General features: G+C 44.4%; 1 protein-coding gene across 1 annotated transcript in view; it reads right to left on the bottom strand.

Annotated features, from left to right (window-relative positions):
* The window catches only part of IDH3A (isocitrate dehydrogenase (NAD(+)) 3 catalytic subunit alpha), a 114,671-nt gene that overhangs the window by 46,621 nt on the left and 42,487 nt on the right, over positions 1-25,563 (bottom strand). The window contains exons 2-5 of the mRNA XM_078685206.1: positions 21,888-21,950; positions 20,463-20,546; positions 14,556-14,670; positions 11,115-11,302 (exon numbers count right to left, since the gene is read on the bottom strand). Coding sequence (XP_078541332.1) covers positions 11,115-11,302; positions 14,556-14,670; positions 20,463-20,546; positions 21,888-21,950 — 450 coding nt within the window. The remainder of the gene's footprint in view (positions 1-11,114; positions 11,303-14,555; positions 14,671-20,462; positions 20,547-21,887; positions 21,951-25,563) is intronic.

Raw genomic sequence — 25,563 nt, 5'->3', positions numbered from 1 at the left:
CTTATTTTCTCCTTATTGCTCGTCTAGGGCCAAATATTCCATGTTAATCTGCAATTCTGAAACTACAGTTATTGAAGAAATGAACCATTAGTCAACTTTGTCCTCAGGGTCACAAAGACTCCTATGTTCTCTAGACATGCTATCATGACTGCGACCTTAGAAGTACAATGAATCTAGAAGAGCGATCAGTGTTTCCTTTCCCTGATTTCTTTCAGGCGCCATGGTTAATCAAAGTTTTGATACAAAACTGATACCCCTCATTTAATGATGACACATAATTTGGATTGGATTTCCAGTATAATAGAAACTAAGAACACAACTGTTTAAAGTGGCAACAAAAAGGACCTTTGAAGTAAAGTGCAGTGTCTATATGCCTCTAATATACACCTTTAACACTGCTCAAAACATAGAATGTATCATGCTTGTACGTTGTATTACACAATGTATTCCCAAACCTAATGGCCACTGACTTATTCTACAGTATTATTTTGAGATGACTGTGTGATTCAGAGACTCCATTTCAGCCTACTTAGTTGAGCGGCAATCTTTAACAATGTATCTATTATACTAAATTAATTTTCTACAATGTAACATAACAGGATTATGAGTACAAAATGGATCTACAACTCTGCATAAGAAGCAGTCAACACAAATGCTCCTTGGAGTCAATGGTCCATCATCAAACACATTCCAAAGAGATGTCCTGTTTTCATAATGTTACATATTAATTCATGCTTGGGGCCCTGTATATTCACTTCTTCCTCCTCAAAATGTGTTATCTTCTTTTCTTACTTTTTTTTTTAACAGTTGATCACGAATAGTAATTTATGGCCTGATATAGACTGAGGGAGAGAATGGTGTCATTGGGGTAAAAGAGTTCATTATCTCCACAATCGCGACAGTACATAGTCCTTTATATTTAGAAAGGACCACCGGCTCAAGAGTTACCTCTGTACCTTTAAGGAAGCATTGTCACAGCAGTTCCCTTCAAGGTTGAAAACGTTTGATGGACGTTCATTCACCAAAGTTTTGCCTTCCACTGTATTTCTATTCCTGCCCCCAGCTACAGCTTGTTGACAGAGGATACCTGCCCCTTGGAAAGCGTCTTGATCCACATGATGTATCCACTGCGATTCTAGGTTTTATACACAACTAAACACAGCTCTGGTTACTGACCCATCCTTTCGAGTGACTTGAACTAAAATTTGAAAGAAAAAACCTCAAGCCACACCCACCTGGTCCAAGCAGCAAAACCACCAATATGGATAACAAGGGATACAACTGCACCAGCTGACCCTCTTATCAGCCATAGTGCCACTATGGAGACCACTGACCATGTAGATCAGATCCTGCAGGCAATACACAACACAAGTTCACCATTGAAATACAAGATAGAAACATTTGATTTGGATACTCGGCTGCTCCAAGCAGACCTATGTAAGGTGTCAGGTGTCAGACTCGATGGACGATACCGAAAAGATCTTTGGAGCACATCTGGAACATTGCACCACAGAAATGCAGAAGCAAATAACATATCTCCAGTAAAGGGTGAGGATGAAATTACACAACTTTACCCAGCAGCGGTCAAGCCTCAGAGCTGATCATTCACAGCAGTAAAAAGTGGCATAGGGGTCATCTACTAACCTATATGCTGTTGTTCCCAGCTAAGTTGAAGGTGGTGGTGAATGCCAAGGCACATTTCTTCAAATAAGCATCGTAGGCATAGGACTGGGTGGAGAGCTAAGGAGCTGCTAACAGAAAATGCACTGACAAGCGACTGGGGAGAGGGGGGTCACCGAACTACAGGTGCGCATGGAACTGGTAGATTTCACAGGCCAATGAGGAAACAAACTCACTCTGAGATGGAAGAGGCCAATTGCACATGCGGACTGGCAAGCCCACCCTTCACAGAGAATAGCATGCTAATGGACACTGTGGTAGATGTATATCCACATTAAGAGCAATTGCTTATACTGTGTAGCTAAACTTCCGGTGGTTGTAACAATATAGTTTAAGTATGCATGATGTATAAGGAGGGGGGGTGGTGTAGATGCATTACAACAACACCCATTTTGAATCTTTTACATGTCCTCTTCCATCACCAATTCATTCCAGTAGATTTCCTCTGGCAAGTGTTAAGTTATTGAACTTATGTGGGTAACGCTAGCTCATCCTTTGTTGAGAAAGCTTTGCAGGACTCCCTCACCGTCTGTTCTGGTTATTGGTTGTATTGCAATGGCCTGCTATGATGGGCTGGACTGGTATATCCTCAGCTGAGGTTTAGGATGCAGTGGGTGGGAATGGAGGCTGTTATGTTCATTCTAAAGGCGGCATGTGCTTGATGTTCTATCTCCATGGTAGCGTCTCGTGTGAGACAGTTACTACCAGGAGAATCAAGCAGGCTGGCAGCAGGAGTTGGTGGTTCTTTACTACAACTAATAAAAGACATTAAAACTTACCAGTGTGCCTCTTTTTAACAGAGGCCTTGTGGATTTAGTCTGTTCGTGTTTGATATTGTAGTTGAGATATTTGGTTGCATCGACTGCACTGACTCAGAGGAATGTAAGCATATTTAGGGCCCTGAAATGGTTGAAATCATTTGTAGTCATGTTGTGCTTTCACTAATATGGATGGGTAATTACAACTGCATGCTGAATTCGTCCCTTGATACGCCTAGATTTACCACAAGACTATTAAGTACAACATCCAGATCCCAATTAGTCAGATGAGTGATTTTCATCCAGTCAAAGCACAGAGAAAAGCAAGGGTCTTGATTTTACTCTGTATTCATTCTTATTAGTGCATGATAGTCTTCTTGTTGACGTGATCTGAGGAGGTGTAGAGCTCCTTAAATTATAGATATATAGACTGATCCCTTTGGGTCAATGGCCAGCATGATTATAGGTGTACACAGGACCATGTCCTGTTATGGAGGTTAAGAGCTACCTGGGCTGAGAGACCTAGTGTTTTTGGACTGAACTTAAAGAATAGATTTTACTGTGTATACGAACACTTTCTCATGTAGGGGTGTGGCATTGTTGGCCTTTAGGTGTTTGTCAGGATGTTTTGCATGGTGCCACAAATGGTATGTGACACTCCAGTAGACGAAGTATATGTTATGAACAAAAATCTACGAATTGGTGATGGGCAGCCATATGAGAGAACTAGCAGATTACTAGTCTGGCCAGTTAACAGAGAGGGTGCATTTGTGTATATATGTAAACTTCGTGAACAGTCATGCATACTAGTACTGGATCAGGCAGGTGCTAGTGTAGTCTTTAGGGATGGGCAATAGGTCTGACAGAACTATGGCACGATCCATGATTTGCTATAGAAAGGCTAGCGTGCAGGCACAGAGACTTGACGGGGTAGCTGAACTCCTGAATCTAAAAATAATTGTCAATGCCATAAAAATTGATAGGTCTGGGAACATCACCCAGCATAGATGGACGTCTGGTGGAATTTTACGCAGGGCAAGATAAATTGATTGGCCCCAAATGGTCTGTTTTTACAGATTTTTTTTACCATTCCAAGTTGGAAGGCACCATTTCGAGCAATACATAAAAATACTTTATACATGCAAAAGACCTTTTTGAAAGCAGAGCGGCCTGGCCGCTGGAGGTCTAAAAAATGTTAAAGACCCAAAATGTTTTCGTCAGGGTGGGAGGGCTGGAAGAGCAACGGGGGAGCGAGTTGAGGGGAAGACAAAATGGAAGAGGAGCTACAGCCAGGGGGTAAGGAAATAAAACAAAAAAAGCAAAAAAAGTTGAAGGGTGGTAGCAGCACACAAAGGAGAGACCAAGAAAACACACGTTCCATAATGGAATGAAAGTAGCAGTTCCCTGAATGTAAGCACTGGAAGGCAACAAGTCTTCTAATAAAAAGAATGTTTAAAATAACTAAGTGACAGAGGAGGGACAAATACAAGATGAGAATGGAAAGCCATCCAATAGGAAACAAGCAAATGAGTAATAGAAAAACCAATGGAAAGCAATGGCTGGCAAAAAGTCCACTGTAAATGTGTGTGGTCTATAATGAATATGCTACTTACCAGTATGCATCTGTTCTTGGCATGTAGGGCTGCTAACATTCATATCTATTGCATAGATCGCCGCCTAGTGTTGGGTCCGGATGATTGCACATTGTTGTCCTGGAAGAGTCTTCGAAGTATCACGAGATAGGTGGCTCCTCCCCTGGACTACAGTGCGCATGGGCATCGGCTCCATCCCCAGATTGTTTTTAGCCATTGTGGCAGAGATGGAGTGAAATAGTGTAAATGATGTCCATGCTAATGATGAATGCAAGAGAGTGTCTGCAGCCGCTACGGGCACCGGGGAGGAGGGCGGGCGATATGAATGTTAGCAGCCCTACATGCCAAGAACAGATGCATACTGGTAAGAAGCATATTCAGTTCGAGGCATGTGGGCTGCTAAATTCATATCTATTGCATAGAATACATAGCAGTCCCTCCATTAAGGGCGGTTGCCCGTGCCAGCTGCAGAAGCTTGAAAAAGTGTTTTGAGAACAGCCTGTCCTACAGCTGCTTGCTGTTTGGAATGCACATCTACACAGTAATGTTTGGTAAACGTGTGTGGTGTAGCCCAAGTGGCTGCTCTACAAATGTCTTCCAAGGGAATGTTCCCCAGGAACGCCATGGAGGCCCCCAATTTGCGTGTGGAGTGCGCCCTTGGGGGTATCGTTAAAGTGCGTTTAGCTTTTTGATAACAGATTTGAATGCACTTAACGATCCATCTGGCTATTCCTGCTTTGGAAATGGGGTTGCCTTTGTGCTGTGGTGAGAAGGCAACAAAAAGTTGTTGTGTCTTTCTAAAGTGTTGAGTTCTGTCAATGTAGTACATTAGCGCCCTCCTAACGTCTAATGTATGAAGCATTCTTTCTGCTACCGTTTGTGGGTTTTGGAAGAATGCAGGCAGGTCAATAGTTTGGTTGATATGAAACTGTGACACTACTTTAGGAAGGAATTTGGGGTTAGTGCGGAGCACTACCCTGTTTGAATGTATTTGGATGAATGGCTCTTGGATTGTGAGCGCTTGCAGCTCACTAACACGTCTGAGCGATGTAATAGCAATGAGAAAAGCCACTTTCCATGTTAGAAATTGAATTTCGCAGGAGTGCAGTGGCTCGAAAGGTGGACCCATCAGCCTAGTGAGGACCACATTGAGGTTCCACACTGGAGCTGGTGGTGTTCTTGGAGGAATGACTCGCTTCAGTCCCTCCAGGAAGGCTTTAATGGCAGGCACCCTGAAAACAGAGAGATGCTGCCTATTCTGGAGATAAGCCGCTATGGCGGATAAGTGTATCCGAATGGAAGCGTACGCTAGATTGCATTTGTAAAGATGTAACAAATAGCAGATGATGTTAGGAATGGATGCATCCAGCGGGTTGATATTGTTGTCAGTACAGTAAATGGCAAACCGCTTCCATTTCGCTGCATAGCAAGCTCTGGTCGTGGGCTTCCTTGCCTCTCGGATGATGTCCATGCATTCTGGAGGCAGGTTGAGGTAGCCAAATTCTAAGACTTCAGGAGCCAGATCGCCAGATTGAGCTGTTGCGGATCTGGATGCTGAATGTCGCCATGGTTCTGCGTCAAGAGCCTGGATGTGAGATGCAGCCTTTGATGCGGTACCACGGAAAGTTCTAGAAACGTGGTGTACCATGGTTGGCGTGCCCATGTTGGAGCAACCAGGATGAGAGTCACCGAGTGTTGCTTTAGCTTTCTTGCCACCAGCGGAATGAGAGGCGCTGGGGGAAAAGCGTACGCAAATTTGCCTGACCAGTTCATCCATATCGCATTCCCTTGCGATTCCGGGTGAGGGAACCTGGCGGCAAAGCTTTGGCATTTTGCGTTTTCCCTTGTGGCAAACAGGTCTATCTCTGGATGACCCCACTGCTGGAAGTACGGGTGGAGTACTGATGGATGTATCTCCCACTCGTGCATTTGATGGCTGTATCTGCTGAGCAGATCCGCCATCTGATTGTCCTTGCCCGGGAGGTGTTCTGCCATGAGGAAGATGTTCCTCTGAATGGCCCACTTCCACATGCTCTGAGCCAGATGAGACAGCTGTGGTGAGTGAGTACCGCCCTGCTTTTGGATGTAGTACATGGCTGTCATGTTGTCCGTCCGGATCAACACGACCTTGTTGCACAGATGTACTTTGAAGGACTTGAGCGCCATGAAGATTGCCATCAATTCCAGGTAGTTGATGTGCAACCGTTGTTGCTGGGTTGACCATAGTCCCTGCACCGTGTAGTGGAGCACATGCGCTCCCCACCCTTGGAGAGATGCGTCCGTTGTTAGGACAATCTGTGGCACAGGCTCTTGGAACGGTCGTCCCTTGCAAAGGTTGTGTGGATTCCACCAATGCAGAGAGTTGTATGCCCGACCGGTCACCAACACTAGGTCTGTTAGTTGTCCCTGAGCCTGTGTCCATTGATTTGCCAAGCATTCTTGGAGGGGACGCATGTGCAACCTTGCGTGCGGGACTATGAAGATGCAGGAGGCCATCATGCCTATCAACTGCATGAACACTCTCGCTGGCAGGGAGTGTTGCGGTCTGAACCTTTGGATCAGCGACTGAATGCTGTTGATTCTGACTGTGTTTGGTTGAGCCATAGCAGTCAGGGTGTTTATTGTCGCGCCCAGATACTGCCGCACATGGGCTGGCTGAAGGTGCGACTTTGGGTAGTTTAGGGAGAACCCCAGGCTGTGAAGGAGTTGAATAGTGTGGGACATGTGTGAGGCGCACTGTCTTTCCGACTTTGCTTGAACGAGCCAGTCGTCGAGGTACGGGTAGACATGTATGTTTTGTCTCCTGAGGTGCGCTGCCACTGTCGCCAGACACTTTGTAAACACTCTGGGGGCAGTAGTCACCCCGAAGGGTAGGACTTTGAACTGATAGTGCTTGTTGAGAATGGTGAACCTGAGGTATTTTCTGTGGGACGGGTGGAGTGGGATGTGGAAGTAAGCATCCTTGAGGTCCAAGGTTGCTAGGAAATCCCCTTGGTTCAGAAGGGGAAGGATTTGTTGCAGTGTCAGCATGTGAAAATGTTCTGACAGTATATACATGTTGAGAGGGCGTAGATCCAGAATGGGTCTGAGGGATCCGTCCTTCTTTGGGATGAGGAAGTACAGGGAATAGACCCCTGTTCCTTCCTCCTCCACTGGCACGAGTTCGATTGCTCCTTTTTGCAGCATTACTAGTACCTCCTGCTGCAATAAGTGCAAGTGCTCTGCCGACATAGGACGGTGTTTTGGGGGAATATTGGGAGGAGTGGATATTAACTCCAAACAATAACCGTACTGAATTAGTTTTCTCACCCACCTGTCTGTGGTGATGGATGACCAGACTGGCAGGAACTGCTGGAGTCTTCCCCCGACAGGTGTTGGATGGTCGGGGGGCAGTGACAGGGAGTCACTGTTTGTTTGTGGCAGAGGAACGTGAGTTGTTGTTTCCTCTGCCTCTGCCTTTGGCACTGTTACCTCGGTAACCCCCTCTACCTTGCTTGGGGTACGAGGATTGCGCACCACCTCTTGCGAATTGTGTTTGTTGTCCCAAGTGTCCTCTGGTAACACTACGCGCACCTGAGCGACGAAAAGTGTTGCCCCTGAACTGTTGTGATTGGAGAGCCCCCATGGACTTAGCAGTCTCGTTGTCCTTCTTAATCTTTTCAAGTGTGGTGTCTACATCAGGGCCAAACAGTCTGTCAGGATTGACGGGCTGGTTGAGGATTGTAGTTTGGATGTCAGGCTTAAAACCAGATATACGAAGCCAGGCTTGGCGCCTTAGCATGACGCTAGTGTTAATCCCCCTAGCCGCTGTGTCCGCGACATCAAGTGCACACTTAATTGCAGCATTTGATATAAGCTTTCCCTCCTGAATGAGCATTTCGCCTGCTTCTTTATACTCATCAGGGAGATGTTGAAGGAGCTGTTCTAGGGTGTCGTAATGCGCCCTATCGTAACGCGCCAGTAGTGCTTGTGTGTTTGCTATACGCCATACATTGGCAGCCTGCGCAGCCACCCGCTTGCCAGAAGCCTCAAGCACTTTCGACTCCTTGTCTGGGGGAGGAGCTTCACCCGTTGTTTGGGAGTTGGCCCTTTTGCGGGCATTTGCGACCACCAATGAGTCCAAAGGCAACTGTCCCCGAATATATGCAGGGTCTCCAGGTGCTGGCCTGTACTTTTTCTCAATACGTGGGTTTACCACCCTCGCTCTTGTCGGTTCCTTAAAGATCTCTGGTGCATGTTTAAGGACACCTTTCAGCATGGGGAGTGTTTTGACTGTCCTTTCGGAGACAGAGAAAGTGTCAAACAGGAAATCTTCCTCCACCGGGTCAGAGTGCATGTCCACATTATGATTTGCAGCTGCCCGTTCTATTAAAGCAGTGAATGCTGCTGAGTCCTCAGTAGGTGATGTACGTGTTCCAAAAACCTGAGGGTCCTGTACCACCTGATGGCTTTCCTGGTCCCCAGCGTCGTCATATGGGTCCTGGTGTACATCAGGGTAATTGCCTTTAGGGAAGTTATATTGGTCATCTTGTTCATCATCCTCACCCCCTGATTGGTGGGGGGGAGGTGTTGGACTCCTCCTTGGTGGAGGCTGAAGAGGTTCAACAAGTGGAGGTATGTCCTGTGCTGGCCTTTTCTTTTTTAGTGGAATAACAAATGATTCCAATGGTTGGGAAGTGATCTTTCGTTTATAAAGTGTCAATTTCCCTGTGTGGGCATCGATGTAGAGCTCCGAATTGTCCTCCGACGCAAATTTGGACTGGGCGTCGAATATTCCGGCGTTTCGGTGTTCTTTGATACCGTTTTGGCCACAAACGCCTTCGGCGCCACCTTTGGTGGTAGAACGTAGAGAAGCTTGGAGGACGACTTTGCAGGTATGTCCACCGGTCTCGGATCCGACGGTGCGGTAGACGCCGACGTTAGGGCTTTCTCCCGAATTCTCTTGAGGGAGTCGGTGACCTGTTTTGTAAAGGAAGCCGAGGGTTTGGTAACCGATGCTTCATGTTCGTCCGCTTCGGAGGACTTCGGCGTAGCAGAAGTGGCCACCGATGATTCCTGGCCTCCCACGGGACGCTGCCCTGTGGTAGGTTTAGGCGCCGACGCCGTTGATGCCGTCCCGGCATCCTTGTGCCGATGAGTAGTGGCTGCGGCCGTCGGATCTTGGGCCTTAGTAAACTTGGCCTCGACCGTGCGTTTGGTGTTAGACGCTGCAGACGTCGAGGTGGGATGGACGACCTTCTTTGAGGACGTGTCCTTGGCCACCGTTTGAGGCGCCGGTGAGTCGACAGTCTTCTTTGACTTCGTGTGGCCCGAAGGCGACGGAGTTGAAGACGGAGCAGGCTTCGTTGGCTTGGACGGGACGTCGGCCATTTTAGATGTTGTCGAAGCCGTAAGTTTCGGTTTCGGTTTTGCCGAGTCGGCGGCCATTTTAGGAGCCGTGGAGACCGAAGGTTTCGGTTTCGTTTTTGGCGTGATGTCGGCCATTTTAGGTGTTGTCGACAGCAATGGTTGCGGTTTCGGTTTCGATACGCGCAACGGTGGCTCCTCCGGTGTATCCGTGGCCGGGCCCGAAGGCGGGGCTGGGGATATCGGTGCAGGGTCGTGGGTAAGGCCGAGTGGCGATCCCGTGACCTGAGCCTGAGTCGAGTAACCTTCGGGGCATAGCTCGTCCTCTGAGCTATCTTCCGCGGCCCCATAGACTTCTTCGTCGTCCCCTACCTCCTCGACGTATTCAAGGTCTTGGCTCTGTCCTTCGATGTATTCTTCTGGATCTGCCTCGACCTCCGTCGATGGTGGTGAGATTTGAAGATGATGGCTGTGGCCTTCTTCTGCGGGGTCGTCGAATATGTCGTCGGGTGCCGGGGCTGCGTGTAGGGCTTCAAGTCGCGCTGCGCACCGATGCTTGAGCGTCTTCTTTGACCTGAATTTGGAGCAGGCCATGCAGTTGTCCTCGTCGTGTTCCGGCGATAGACATTTATTACAAACTGGATGCACGTCGATGTGTGGGTATTTAGACCCACACACGGGGCAGCGCTTGAACGGACTCCGTTCCATGATGAAGTCGTCGGGGTCTTGCTGCGAGTACAGGGCCTCGATGCGCGAAGAGTAAACCACTCCGCAGAAGTCCGACCCGAAGAGTCAGACGATGCTCGGGACCGGTCGCAACAATACCGACGCGAATACCGAAGGCCTTTTGGCCTTAAGAAGTAAGTTCTTTCGATTCCGACAAGGAGCCGTCGAAATCACATCCGAACCCAATGGCGGAAAAAAACAATCTGGGGATGGAGCCGATGCCCATGCGCACTGTAGTCCAGGGGAGGAGCCACCTATCTCGTGATACTTCGAAGACTCTTCCAGGACAACAATGTGCAATCATCCGGACCCAACACTAGGCGGCGATCTATGCAATAGATATGAATTTAGCAGCCCACATGCCTCGAACTAGATGTTTCAATAGTAGACAGCTAACAGGTGTGTGTTGGTGAGACCCGAAACGGCACTCTTACTACATTCACCTTTTAGGCATAATAAAAGAGCAGGATATGTTGCTCTGTTCCTTTGAACCGGCTCAGCGCCATAACCCAGTTACTCTTAACTGTAGCAGTTTCCATAGCATTTATAGTCAGTGACAATGTTGCATGCGATATCAGCTCAGTATTCCATCAATGTAGAGCAGATTGAGGAAGTATATCCCTATTATCACCTGTGATCAGGAAAACAGCAACATAGGGGCAGACAGTCTTTGCCAAATGCGTGCCTGTTCATCAATGAATGAGCAGAGTCTAGGTGCCCTGCTGCAGTCCTTGTCAGTTACTTGCCAGTTAAAGCGTGACACCTTTCACTCAAAGGGCCACGGGAAAAAGCCTCGGAAGGGGGGGAAGCAGCAGTAATTCACTACCTGCTGTAACATGTATTTGACAGCGATATTTATGCATAACGCCCCATAAAAGACTGGTTTAACATCTCTGTTTGTGCCTTTGCTGTGTCCCTAAACTATAAACACAAGATGTACACCTACAGTAACGATTACTGTAAACCAATTTTCATATTACATATTTAGAGGTTGTCCTGGCTGATATCTTACCACATGCTCAATCCCACTATATTCTCCTTCTGTGTTTTCTCGAATTGTGACAAGATCCACGCCGGTGTACGGTGTTTTGTAGCCCTCAATAGAGACACAAGGCCGTACGTTTGCATACAGGTCAAAGGTCTTACGCAGCAGAAGATTCATAGATGGGTGGCCTGCTGCTATTGGAGTCTTCAGAGGACCTGAAAGTTCAAAGCATATGAGGTTATCGGAAGAGAATAATTAACACACTAATATGCCAATATGCATTTGACCACATACAGTCTAAATGATATTAAAAGGTATTAAAGATCCAAAGTAAAGAATAAATGATACTCTAAACTGAGGATGACATCTTTTTTTCAAACACTGATTGTGATAAGCTCCTTGAGCATTCCTGAAGACTTAGGAAGGTTTAATACTCTTTAGAAATAGTGCTTTAACATAATATGGGAGTTGTGGCATTTAAATACCGGGAATTACTGAATGACATCCCTGTGGCTATGACGCCTTGAAATATCCCACCACTGACATGCAACTGTAATGCAACAGGTAGGTAGGAGTGAGCTGGACCAGCGGCTGGAAACCATTCAACTATCTTATTTTCAGTGTGCAACTTCATACAATTGATTTATACTTCTTTTTAAATAATATTTTCTTTCAATCAACAATGCCAATGATAATGTTAGTCATGGCGTTCATAAGGTAGTGTTACAAGTGAGCATTTTTGTGATGTCTTATGTGAGGTAAATAAAAATGCAAATCAGCAAAGAATTGGATGAGTTGCTAAGGCTGTGTTTCTTGTTAACATTTAAATTTAAATCACATTTTTTAAAACATTTTGAATAGTTTGTGTTTTTAAAATTGTGATAGTACATTTCTTTTTGCTTGTTTTTATTTTTACTGATAAGAGTATGTCTTATAAAATGCACAGCATTACGTCACTTTTTAAAAAACAAATGTATTTATTGAGTTTAAATAGAAACTTGAGAACACAGCTTCATATTCATAATGGTGCAGTGTTAGAGGAACCAGTTTCAATGGCTGACAGAGCCAATGGTGTCTACATATTCATGAGGTTTTTACAATATCACAAGGTTTTGCCGCTCAATGAATTGTGATGTTTACAGTCAACCAACAACACAGCCGGTGCAAATCGGTAACATTGAACAGTGAACCGGTCCAGTCACTCGAAAAGCATTCGCTGAAAATATCAGACTGGTGTGTTAGCGTTGCATCAGTGGGGCGTCACTGCTGTCTTGGTGTCCATATCATCAGTGCAACACTGCAATAAGCACCCTAAGATGCTGTGTCTTGAGGTTTGAGGGGCTGGGAAAGCGAGCTGTAACACACTACACCAGCCTGATGGTTCAAGAAAGGCAAACTTCATTGCTTGACCAGTGGCGCCCTGCTTATTCCCCTTATCTCCTCCATCTTCAGTATTACACCAACTCACCGCCTTCATCTTCCACCAGCCAGCTATATGGCAGGCCCTCAGAGAATTTTCAGTGCCTCGATAGGTCTCTGCCGCAATCCGTTCTGTTCGCCTAGTGTGCCCAACAGGCACATTTTGGCAGTGTTTGTTGAGTCGGTGTTTTGTCCTTTCCATGTCCTCCGTTAACTCCAGTCAGAAGCGGGCAAACCCAGGACAATGCCACACCATATGTGAAAAATCTGCATCATTGAGGTGGCATCTATGGCAAATATTGGCTTGGGTCTAGAGTACCACATTCAACCTATGAGGGGTGAGTTATGTCATGTGCAGATAGTTAAATTGAGGATACTTAAATCTCGTGTTTCTCCAGACCGTGTAAGTGTGCTTCAGTTTTCGTGTCCACTACTTGTTCCTAAGGGGACAATTCATGAGTCACTTCCACCTGGTCAGATGGCTCGGCGAGCCATCAAATGTGTCTAGGCATAGTACTTGGTACAGCCAGGTAATCAGCCGTCATCCGCCCCGGATGGTGAGAATAGCCTGATGAAGTGTGTCAGTCACAGGTTTAATCTCTGCCCCACCCATGTTTCTCAAGGTACATGTGAGTGCTCTATTTGTTAAGGAATGTGCATTCAGCAGAGTTCCAATGGCCATCAAGTCCTAAAAGCTTCTCAGACGTCCCCATCATATAAAGCTCCCAGAGTGTTCATTTCCATCTCAAGTCCATTCCCGCATTCGTGGTCTTATGAAGTTGCCTCGCACTGCATGGAGAGCCCTATTGGGGCAGCTCAGGAGTATACCTCCCATTTCTCTTACTCAGTGCCCACCTCCAGCAATGCAGGCCGATTGACAGATGTTTCGGTATTGTAGTTGACAGCAGTTTAATCCCCCACCCCCATCAGCAGTGCCACCAAGGCTGTGTCCCTACGTGGCTCCAGGAGCTTGTTTAATTTCTAGGTAATCTGGCACGCAAGCCACCAAGCCAGCCACTGGAGCTGTGCTACCAGGTAGTACAGCTTATAATTAGGCGCTCCTAGTTGTCCACATCATGTGGGCAGCTGGAGTGTATGGAGGACCAACCGATGCCGTCCTCCATCCCATATCAGCTCGCGTAATAATACCTGGTTGAGAGACCCAAGCCTACATTATCCAGACCATGAGGTTTGTGCAGTAGAACACCTCCTTGGGCAGGATAGCATTTTACACTATGGAACACCAAGTGTTTTATTAAAAGGCTGTCTACTCCAGGCTGTACTAGCAGTGGTGTCTTCTTTCACTGCCTTTCTACAAAACCCTGCTCATCATGTCAAATTTGGCCCATTACCCTCCAGTATAGTCAATAACAAATGTGGCATAGCCCATGGCTCACCAAACTATTGGACACTTACCTGGACCCTTAGTTTACATATCCGATGCCTAAAAGATAGGACATCACATGTATGCAAACAATACACAATTCCATTTCAACCTTGTGCTAATCCTGGCAAGGTTCCAAATTTGACACAAGTTTGTCAATGGGTGAAGACTTATCGGTTGTACCTAAACCAGTGAATACTTTGAAATCTTGTTCCTATGTCTTGTTAATCCAACCTCCTTCCTTCTACCCTGACAACAGGATCTGTGTAGCCTCTCAAATCCAAGTAGATAAAGCAGACAATCTGGGTTAAGAAATACTCATGGTACAATCTCCAAAACCAGCATGCGTACCTATGCATTGGAATGAGAAACTGATAACGAAGACGACTTCAGAGAGTAATCCAAGTTTTTAATCCAAAAGAAGAGGTCAGCATACAAACCACCAACTGAAGAAGTAGGCAGCACAGCACTGATTGACAATCCTACCTCCCCAAGAATCTAGTAGCCAATGACATACCAAGAATTCCCAGCTACAGCCGCAGCACAGCAATAGCAGGCATAGCACACACCATTACAGAAACCCTCTGAAAGATCCACCCTTCAAATTGCACGGATACCAGCTCATGTGTTCATAACAAAAAACATGCAATGTCAGAAGACCATACCTTTCAGTCCCATCTTGTTTTTATCCATTGATTCTTTGGCTTCTGGTGGAATCATCCACTTGCCTCCTGGGCCCTGGATTGCCGTCACATTTTCTTCCTCCCACTCAATAGGAGCCTATATGAAAAATAAATGCTAGTTTGAGGCTAGTGACCACAAACATCTATTATACACAGCAATTTAAATCTGCATGTCTCTATTAAGAAGTGCCATACAGATAAGGCACAAGCATCATAATAATTAATAATGCCTACCGATTGTTTTGCACATTTGAAAATTGGAGAATTATTATTGCTGATGCTACCTTTTGTTTCCAGTCAACAAAGTGTCAATGATAGGAGTATTAGCTTGCACAAAAGTAGTGAGAGTGGCGCTTACCTTATGTTAAATTACCAAGCTATTAATGTTTTCTAAATATTTTTGTTTTCCACAAAATAAAATACAGCAATTTAACACAGGTCAATCCTCAACGTTCATAACTAATACGAATCTAAAGTAAGACACGCCACTCACACCACTGTGATTGCAGGTTACACAACTAGATGATTGGTGGGTGTATAACAATACAGTCTTACTGTCTTAAGAGTTGGGAATAATTACTTGGGCTTCTCTCTAATGAAAGATATCGGTTGAGGGGTCATTCAGGCTAACTTTTCCTAGTTTTGTGGCCTTTCCGTGAAATGGAAACAAGGGTGCACATTTTCTTTTAAAACTGATTGCACTTCTTTTTTATTACCTTGTTGAAAGTATTGGAGACCATTGAACCTTAAATTATAATCTTCTAATAGTTTGAATGCAGATGCATTCCTAGAGGCCTGAAAGAATGACCCAGTGGATGGCATGAAGTGGGAAATGGACCTCAGTAACCGCAATTATCAGTTGCGGGAGCAGCAAGTCAATGTCTTTCATGGACTAGAAAGAATGGATGGGCTACAAGATGCAGTTACCCTTTGAAAGCAAGGGCTTTATAGAAAAGGTAAAAGAAAAGAAAAAGGTCGGAGAGGATGGAAGCTCAAATACAGACATCCATTATGACCAAATAATTTTGGTTAGATGACTTTTCGGCAGAAAATTTGAACAAACCAATTTAAAAACGAAATATGCTTGGAATATAAATGGGCAGTTCCCCAACATACACGTGGTCTTTGATGAGGTTATATTATCTGATAATCTAAGATAAAGTTTCTATGCAGGCTCTGTTGTCCTCAAGAACATATGAGAAAATGTGCCCCTAAGGAGACTATATTGTCTGCAAAATCTAAATGCATAATCAATTAAATAAGCCTTCTTGAGACAAAGTAAAGTCAGAAACCATGATGGTTTATTAAATAATTAAGAGCATTACAGAAGGCGAAATATGATTACTCAAAATGCATAGAAAATCATACACAGAGAATTAGTATAAGGCTTACTCAATTGTAGCAGGGAGAATGATATAAAATCAAACTCAGAGAAATAACTCTGACTCATAATGTAAATGTAAATGTAAATGTATTTCGATTTATATAGCTCACGAATCACCCAGGGGTCTCAAGGCGCTTGCTTAGGGAACCCGTCCTGGTATTCCCCTGTGAGATACCCCGGCAGGGTATTCACAAGGTGAAAGCCAGGCATCCCGCCGCGAGGGGCCGTAGTGGAGATTAAGCAAGCTATTGCCCAGAGTCGCAGAGTGTGACCCCATGAGTCGAGTAGGCACTGGAGCGAGAATTGTCGAGTCCGTGGAATTTTTGAGCCCGAGACCCGCCGAGGCGGAGAATCGAACCCTGGTCCACGGCTGATCTCAGCTTCCGGGTCTGCCGCCTCTAACCACTGAGCCACGCTTCTCCACAAGCATAAGCAAGAGACAGACTAGTAAGGCTCTGCTACCTTGGAATCGGGCAAATTCTCACTGCTCACCCCCAAAATCAGCTCTTTTTACAGGAAAATACAAAGGAACAAGGATATTGTGCTGGATAACTAAACTTTTATACGGTCCCAAAGGCGAGACCTATTGGCTATGCCAATGCTAGTTTTTGTTTTGTTTGGGTGAAGGAGGAATGTTGTGTTGGGGATGGAACATCCCAACACACAAAATGAGGATGGGTATTTTAGTGGGTGACCCCGCCACGTGTAGACTGAATGCTATTGGCCATGATGTACACGGAGGTGATCATAAAAGGCCAGTGACCCTGATCTTGTTGCCAGAAACGAAAGCACACTGTGTCTACTCCTTTATTTGTACCTGCCTCGCTGTCAAACCTAACAGGTAGGTTCTTGTCCTACAGCAGGTGTGAAAGGAAACCACTGATAGTATAGCCAGTGTGAATAGTGAATGAGTGAGGTGAAAGGACATGCGCTTGTGAAATAAAGTGTTTACTCTAGGTTTCCTAGTGATAGATTCAAAAATCTGCTGATTTACTCGACTTTGTAAACTGCCTCATCTCTGGTATGAAAATCTTGCTCGGTCCTATTTTTTATTTTTTTTTGTTTTCTCCTCTAAATTCAGGACTGCAACTTAAACGTCGAACTAGGCAATAAGTGTTCTGACGCTTGAGATTTGTGGATTTCACTTTGCTGCAAAAATTTTTTTTTTTTTAAATGCATCGCTTGTGATGCCCACTCTTGCAGATGAGAGGCCATTGCGTCACTGAACCTCTCCGGCTGTCGCATGCTTACAGCGCCGGGACACCCCTGTCGGGGGTAGCTGAGCGCTTTACAAGCTTCTAAATAAATAAAATAAATAATAAATAAATTGCCTTGAATGGGCTTCAAATAGTACCGGAATTGAGGGGCATTTGTGGGGTCATTGGCAGTTTATCACCACCACACTAGTTGGTGGCTTTAGGGCTTCAGATGAGGCCCGCGGGGGATCACTTATGGTGTCAATGTCATTTGGGAAGCGTTATGAACCAAGTCACAGAAGAAGCAAATTAAGGCTTTTATACAGTTAACTCGAGCAAACACTAGCCAAGGGCCAGGATGTCTATCGACTCTGTTACCTACTGCACATCATGTTTTTATTTTTATTCATGCATCTAATTGATCAGTTAGTGCCAGCAGCCACATGACAGGGAAGCAACTTTCCCCTTGCAGTATGTCCATTTTGCAGAACTTTGGCTTATGTGACACTCCAAGATGCGTTTGTTTTTAATGCCATCTCTGCGTCGGCAACTGGATGACTGAAACTTCAGATCACAGTAACGATGACAGGGGTGCCCCTGTGAACATCAGCCTCTGCACATCACTGTGCGTGTGGGAGCTTTACCCACTGCACAGACCAGAGTATAATCCCTCCTGGGCACAGAGGAGGGTCTGGGTGCCCTTGGATGCCTCGCACCACCACCTTCGCTCCGTGAAGACACTTCTTTGTATGTGCGCTGGGAATGCTCAGAGACCGCTGCATGAAACGGGCGAGGTGGAGCCGGTGGGTAAACAAACAAAGACAAGGCCAGGTGCTAACATCTGCCTCCTAATTATGTTTTGGAAAGTACATCGTGCCGGGACCTTGTCTGGAACCAACACAAAGTTTGCGAGTGACAACGTCATTACTCTGCAGCTGTTTACCGTTGTAGAGCTGAACTCTGCCACTGCAAATGTTTCTGGTGTGTCCGGCAACACCTCTGAGGGGTCTTGTTAGGGTCGCCATCTCCAGGTGTGTCCTGGCCGGGAGGGTTTTGTGTGCTGACAAGGTTTTTAGCGCGCAGATGTTTTCTGATCCTATAGTAAGTGACACAGACCACAGCTATAAAAAAGTCTTCAGTTGTGGCACGCACCAGGGGCTGAAGCTTAGGTAACGTTATTGTATATTCTCTGCAACGTCACTGCGCGAACTGCTGATTCAAAGTCTATTTCGGTGTTTTCGAACAAGTGGGGAGACAGAATAAGCCATGATCGCCTCCGTGAGTGTCTGCGTGCTGCTGAGTTCCTCCCGCTCATTAGCGCGGCATGTAATGGTTAGTGAAGTGTAGTACTCTTGCACTGCAAGCCTGGTCATGCGCCTGTAAGCTCCGCTCCTCGCACTGTGGGATCAGGGGCCAGGATGTCTGCCCTACAGCTCGGGAGTCCTCGTATTCTCAGCACCCCACAGAACCAAGTGAGTAACGCACGTTTACGTCTTGAGCTCCGTGTGCTGCTTGCGATGTGCACCAGAGCAGGGAATCAAAGCGAAACCCAATTATGAACGACCAGGCACAGGAAAAAAACAAGCATTGGCCGCGCGGCCACAAAAGTAAAGGGCGGTGGTGTGGGAGAAGCAGAGCGAGGAAAGGCAGATGGCGGCGCCGCGAAAGTGAAAGTAATCGCGGTTGTAAGGGTGCCCACGAGATGACGCATGTGCTCGTAAGCGCACGCCCGTGCACGTAACCGCTCGCTGGTGGCCAGAGAAAGCCTTTGGTAGCACTTCAAAAAGCCAGTTACTAAATGTCTCGCCAGACCAGCGCATGCGCTGGCTCTAGCTATACCTAAAAAAAAAAATCACACTGTCAGTATAACGAAAGCAAAATGTTGCATTAGCCTCAGCAAATCACAATAGAGGAAAAATGAAACAATACCTTACACAATCCTCTAACGATAGTAATAATTGGTCCCCTCTTGACCTAGTGTCATTAGATGTGACAGGACAAATCTAATTACAAACAAAACAATGACAGACTTATGAAATGAACAGTGGTATAGAGCCAGGGCCATAGAAGGGAAGGTCCGTCAGTTACTTTTGGGAGGAAAGCTTCCTCTGGAGTTTACCAAGAACATATCAATACAGACCATTTCATTAGTACACGTTTGGCATGGATGTGAGAAGGAATAAACATTGAAATCCAAGATGGAGTTGGGCCTTGTTTGACTAACATCAGGAAACCATAGTTCAGTATATTTCTATTAAATGTGTTTTTGATGCAACACATTTATGATACCAAGCAGACATTACTTGTTAATTTAAAAAACATCTCTTACATCTTCAACGAAGACCATGTCTTCTATAAGCCTCCAGAGAATGTCTGAGGCCACGTTGAACAGATACTCCAGCTACTGCATATTGTAACAGTCTCAGTTAGTCTTGTACCGACAAAAGTGGATCAGCATGTTACAACCTGCATGTGCTGCCCAGACTGTGTCAGCGAATTCACACTCCTTGAAAATACCAACAGGAAGACAGATTTGTTAAAGGGACTACCCTTGATGCATTTGTTGAGGCACAGTGTGAGCAATATAATGACTTACAGATATTTTCAAAGGATTTGCTAGGACACTTTTTTAAAAGCAAAAGTTAAGACAGAATCCAGTATTCAGCAAGAAAAGCTGCCTCTTATTTTAGGAAAGGTCCGAGTGGCAGCACCTTAAACTCAAATTGCAAACCTGCCTTTCTACCGAGGCCTGTATAATCTCCCGACTGAATGCCAAAGTCAGAGAAATAACGTTTTAACAATTTTAAATAGGATACTTGGTTATTTAATCTTGCAGCCTTAAGGACTACAGCCTTAAAGGCCATATATTCAAACAGTTCAGAACATTGGTATCAGGCAGAGCTAGGTATAAAGTACAAAGTCTGACATGAAGATATAAGGGTCAGAGTCCCTTCAAAGAGGAGCCAATAAGATTGCAGGCTCTTTTGGGACATGTTGATGAAATTCATTTAAAGTCAGGTGGGCACTTGCACCCTTGCTCTGAGCACAAGCCTTCGTAGTTTCAATGTAAAGCACTCACAGAGAGGAACTGTGGGAACGTTATGTTATGTTATGTTATTAAATCATTTATTAAGCGCACTAACACTGATTTGTTTCTTGGCGCTAAAAATTAACAGTAACACAATCGGAGGTGAGGAGAAAAGTAGGTTAAAAAGCTTGTCTAATAAGCCAGGTCTTCAGCGCTTTTCGGAAAGGTAGGAGATCTTGGCTTGGTTAATGCAACACAAAACAATTTATTGATATACCTACTTTAGCGGCATCAAAAATCTTCATGACGGCATCAGATATTTCTGGCCCGATGCCATCGCCGGGTATTAAAGTAACGGTTTGCACCTGTGTGTGAACAAAGAAGTACAGACATCTTTATTTGCGGCATACTGCATTACGTGTGCTGCAAAATATTGTACTCACAGATAGTGCGTTGCACTAGAATGCCCCTAAATTAGACGCGAAAGAGAGATAAATGGTGCTCTATAGTAAAAGGTACGACTATCTAATCAAGTAATAGTAATTTTACAGAGTGCAATGTGAAAAAGAACAAGCACACCACACAATCGAAATGATACGCAATGTTATTATTATATTTGGCAATGGTAACTTTAACGATAATATAATGATAATTATTACATGATTATACATCACTATAACGATAAACTGGCAAGACACCATCAATATAATTGTTATAAAACGAATAACATTCAATGCTACAATTCAGCTCGTGTGAGTTGCCAACTCTTGTTTAAAGGACGCTACAGCTACAGCTACAGTTTGTCTCTAGTCAGGTTCTCGAGTTTCAAAGCAGGGGTCTGTGCGAGCAATACAACATAGAAAATGTCACACAGAAACAACAGTGACTGCCCCGCAACAGATGGCAGGCTTCGACCAGAGACTGGCAGAAGACTAAAGGTCAATGAGGGAAAGCAGGACTAATAAACTATCACATGGCACTTTGAGAGAGGAGAGCTCGGTTACAAGTGACCAATTACTAAACAATGCAATAACCAAATAGTAAACTACTACTGGCCCTGCCCTGCTGATGAGGCCCAATCCGCAGCACCAGCTGTAGAGCTGCCCCACATGAAGGGTGGCTTCTGGGATTAAGATACGGACACTACCGGCAAAAATCATGCAAGAAATAAAATGCACATGGTTCAAAATGATATCTTTGTCAATTTGAACATACTCCCAACAAGAATAAGGGGAAAAAAAGCAAAACACTCCCACTACAAACCGTCCAGAGAGCACTGTTTGGTGTTCGATCATTTCAGACTTTCAGACTTTGAGCCCTGGGGTAGATCCTGGTCCCTTTTCTTGTAAAGTATCTGACCTTTGTTCTGTCCTTCACGCACCCTACTTTCTTTCCTGCTTTCCATGACCTCTTGAAAGAAGCTTTTCTCCTGGCTCAACCAGACATGATCTTTTAATAACACATAGGAGCTGGTCTCAAAGTCGCTCCAATGATTTGTACGTATGCACTGTGACATTCTCTGTACCAGGACATGCCTTTAAACCTCACACGCTTCAAACAACATCTCTAGCTTGCAACATGCTCCATCCCAGCATACACTCTGAACGGGCACTCAAGAACCCATAGACATCTAAGCTGCCATGTGAGGGTGAAGGAGCACTATAGAAATTCTCTAACAAAATACAATAAAATAAACAGATACTCACGCCATTAGAGAAGGTTCTGGTACCTTGTTTTTGGTATTTTAAGGCTTTTGCCACTTGAGACACCTGCAAAATAAAGGAATTATGACTCCAAACATACATCAGAGAAGCAAGTAAGTTAAGCATTGATAATGTCAGACATATTCTAGGGTCTACCACCTTTTATTGTGCAAACTCAATCCCACCAAAGATCGGCTCCGTTATGCTCCCTATGATTCAATACAAAAGACAATCCGCTTATACTAGATCATACAAAAATTGGTCTGCAGCGTGCTCTCATCGAACTTCATTCTTATACCAGTGATCAAACTGGTGGTGAACCCGGATAAAACAAAAGGTGCTGATTTTTTGGCAGGTCTAAAAATATGAGGAACCTAAGATGGGGGCTTGGCAATCAATGGATCACCCAAACTTCTAAATCCAATTACCTTGATGTCTAGTTCATGGACACAGGCAAGATGACTCTCCACCTTAAACATATCAATAGGAAGATCCACGCAGCTACGTATGCCTTATGCAAATCATATCACCAGCTAAGTTCTCCAACAGCAGAGGCCATACTGTGGGTCACTCAGGCGAAGTTTCTAGATAACCTCTCGTATGGTCAACAAGCTTAGCCAGGGGCATGTATTTCAATGCTGGACAAGTCACAGTGCAATGCTTTTCAGGAGGCTGTTCTATCGTCCGAAATATACTCGACACTCGCTACTTAGCTTGACGTTTGGCCTGCATGGCCAAGACACTGAAAGCAAGGCTGCCCTCCTTAAGTATTACTATGCAATGCAACAAGCCAAACCAGACTTCCTAAAAAAGGTTCTCAAAGTGATTTATACCGCTCGTCCAATTCATGGTACTCATACCTTATAAAGGCCGCTGATTATCTAAATGTCAATCTAGATACACTGATGGCCCTAAACATCCTTATTCTTGCATAAAAGCGTTTTTGATGAAGCAGACAGCATTCAGCTTGAAGAAAACCGATTTGGCAACTGTCCACTCCATCACATATGCTGCTCCTATTTTAAAATCCTACAAGGACACAAAACTGCAACCATATTTAAAGTCAGCATTAACCAAGAAAACCAGGCAATACATCCTCAGAGCACATCATGGTTTGTCGAATTAATCCATTTTGTCTGGACTGGCCCAGTATACCGTGGAACATGCCTTTTAGATTCGACGAGTACAAAAAAAATCCATGTTACACTTTTTGTGCTACTGCCCAGGGATTTTATCTGCATGGAGCACTTTACTAAAACCGATGTTCAGGTCAAATGGGGTGCTGGAATTTTGCATGACCATTTCTGTACCTATGTGTTAAGAGAGTTTGTTGTAATATTAGTTTGTTAATTTACCCTGAATTACAGTGAGGGCAGCCAGTATGAGCCAACCTCCCCAATTTTTGTCAGAACGTGGTGAACCTTTGTTGCAGTGGAAAAAGTGGTAACACCTCTGACTCTTATCTAGTGGCAATAGGTGGGGAAAAGTCCTCTCCAGCCAGGAAACAGGGAATCCTAGTTCACAACCTGGGTGTAGAGGGTCGCAACATTTTACGAAAGACTTGATCACATAACCGAAAATGATGAAGGAGGACCCTAGGATCTCTAGGAGTTGTCAGTGCTTATGTTACAAACGCACTTTAGACCACTCTTCAATGTAGTTCTGGAGAGACAGAAATGTTTCATTAGGATACAGGCCAAAGGGAAGAGGGTAGGAAACTATGTAGCAGCACCGAAGACTCTTGCCGAAATCTGTGACTTTGACGATCTGACAGATTTTCTAATTGGAGATCAACTAGTGTGTTGTACTAACGATCCCAAGGTACAACAAAAGTTATTATCTAAAAATCCTTCCTTAAAAGAGGCTATTAACATTGTAGAGAGCATGGAACATACATCCAGCTAAGTTAAGGAAATGTGTAACATCTCCAATATATCCACTCCCAGTGTTTCGGGGGGCCAAATGTGACCATGAAAGCAGGGATGTTAATACCTATTCTACGCATACAAAAAGTAACAAAGAAAACTGAGAAATCGAACTTGGGGTTAACAAAGGATTTGAAATTCAAATCTTACAAGTGTGGTAGCCAGAACCACATGACAAACAACCCGAATTGCTATGCATGGAATGCCTATTGCAGAAATTGCATGAAGAGGGGGCATTTCACTCGAGTTTGTAAAAATGCCAGGGTGAACCATAGTGCATCTGACCCTCATGTTCATCAACATGCAATAATACATGTGACAAACTTTGATTGTGTAACCGATCATGTGGGAGATGTCAATGGTGGTGTTGTTGTAATGCCAGAGATCCAAATCGTGTACAGGTTGCACGCAAGGTTCCTCTGGGGGACACTACCTCGGTACCAGTGTTAAGAGAATGCAGACTCCGATTAAATTGTGTCAACTCTCGTTATTGCATTCATCACAGGTTAACATAGCCTCCTCTGAATCAGGCACAGTCCAACCGATCCAGTAGTAGCCCAGGACACTCACAGTTCTACATGATGCCCCCAGAACTCTACAGAGTTAAAGAGACAGAGACAAGTTACAACACTATGCATCTGGCTTGCTTCAGCAAATTTGTCAACAAGATCTTTATTGCCATCCGGGAGTAAAGGGCCTGACTATATTGGCCATTGCTACTGTCAAAGCACTAATATCAAAGTAATTTTATTTGCGCTGCAATGTGCAGGATTGTACTGCCTGGTTTTTATCTTAGATTTATTTTACGTTTCCAAGTTGTTTTACTGTAATTTTAAGATCTTTTGTAATTAATTGTATTGATTTAGATTAAAAAAACATATTCATTCATTCATTAATTCATTCACCTTTTATTGTAAACTTTCGGTTTTACACAGCTTAGTTACTTATCAATGAAGTCTGCCCCACGGAGGGCTCAAAGTGCAAACGTTCAGGAGAGGTATACCAGAAAACACACAGTTTAATTTCTGACAGCCAGTGCACAATCAATCAATTTCTTTTTAACTTTTGACCGACTCTCTCTTTTAATAAAGATAGATGCATGGAGGTCAGTTCAAAAACTATTTATAAATTAATAAAAAACAGTTTTCTATGGCTAGCCTGAGATTACAATATCTGCCAAGTAAAATAGTATAAAAAAAACAGTTAAGGTAGTTTATATAAAAGGCACACAAACAGAAGCATATTTAGCTATTTCAGGGTAATGTATTTTTCGGTTGGTGACATAATAATTACGGGTGAGTAAAGACTGCATTGTTTTTTTTAATACAAATAAGCTTTGTAATATTCTTTAATAGGTTTTTGCGCATTTAAGCACTTAAATAAAAAAAAATATCGTTCCAGTCAGCTCTTATCACCTTCTCTACCATTGAAACAAGCATTTACAATGCAATAGGTCTCGCAGCATTAAAGTTTGAGTTACTGGCATTGTAAATGACAATGCTTTGCATTAATTTTTTATTTTTATTTGGCACAATCTCGCTTGTATCACAGCAGTAAAGCTGTACAATTGGACAAGGGTCATCAACACATCCACAGACTATAATCAGCCTCGATAACAACAATTCATAGCAGGTTACTTTTAATAGATCTTGTCCGCGGAGGCACAACACTGGATCAAAGTCAAACAGTTTGACTGCAGAAGCCTCCTAACTGAACAGTTGCCCTAAGAGCAATAGTTAATAAAATCCCCAGCA

Source organism: Lissotriton helveticus, chromosome 3_2 (assembly GCF_964261635.1).
Source record: "Lissotriton helveticus chromosome 3_2, aLisHel1.1, whole genome shotgun sequence".
Lineage (NCBI taxonomy): Eukaryota > Metazoa > Chordata > Amphibia > Caudata > Salamandridae > Lissotriton > Lissotriton helveticus.
This window is presented reverse-complemented; position numbering and strand designations above follow the sequence as displayed.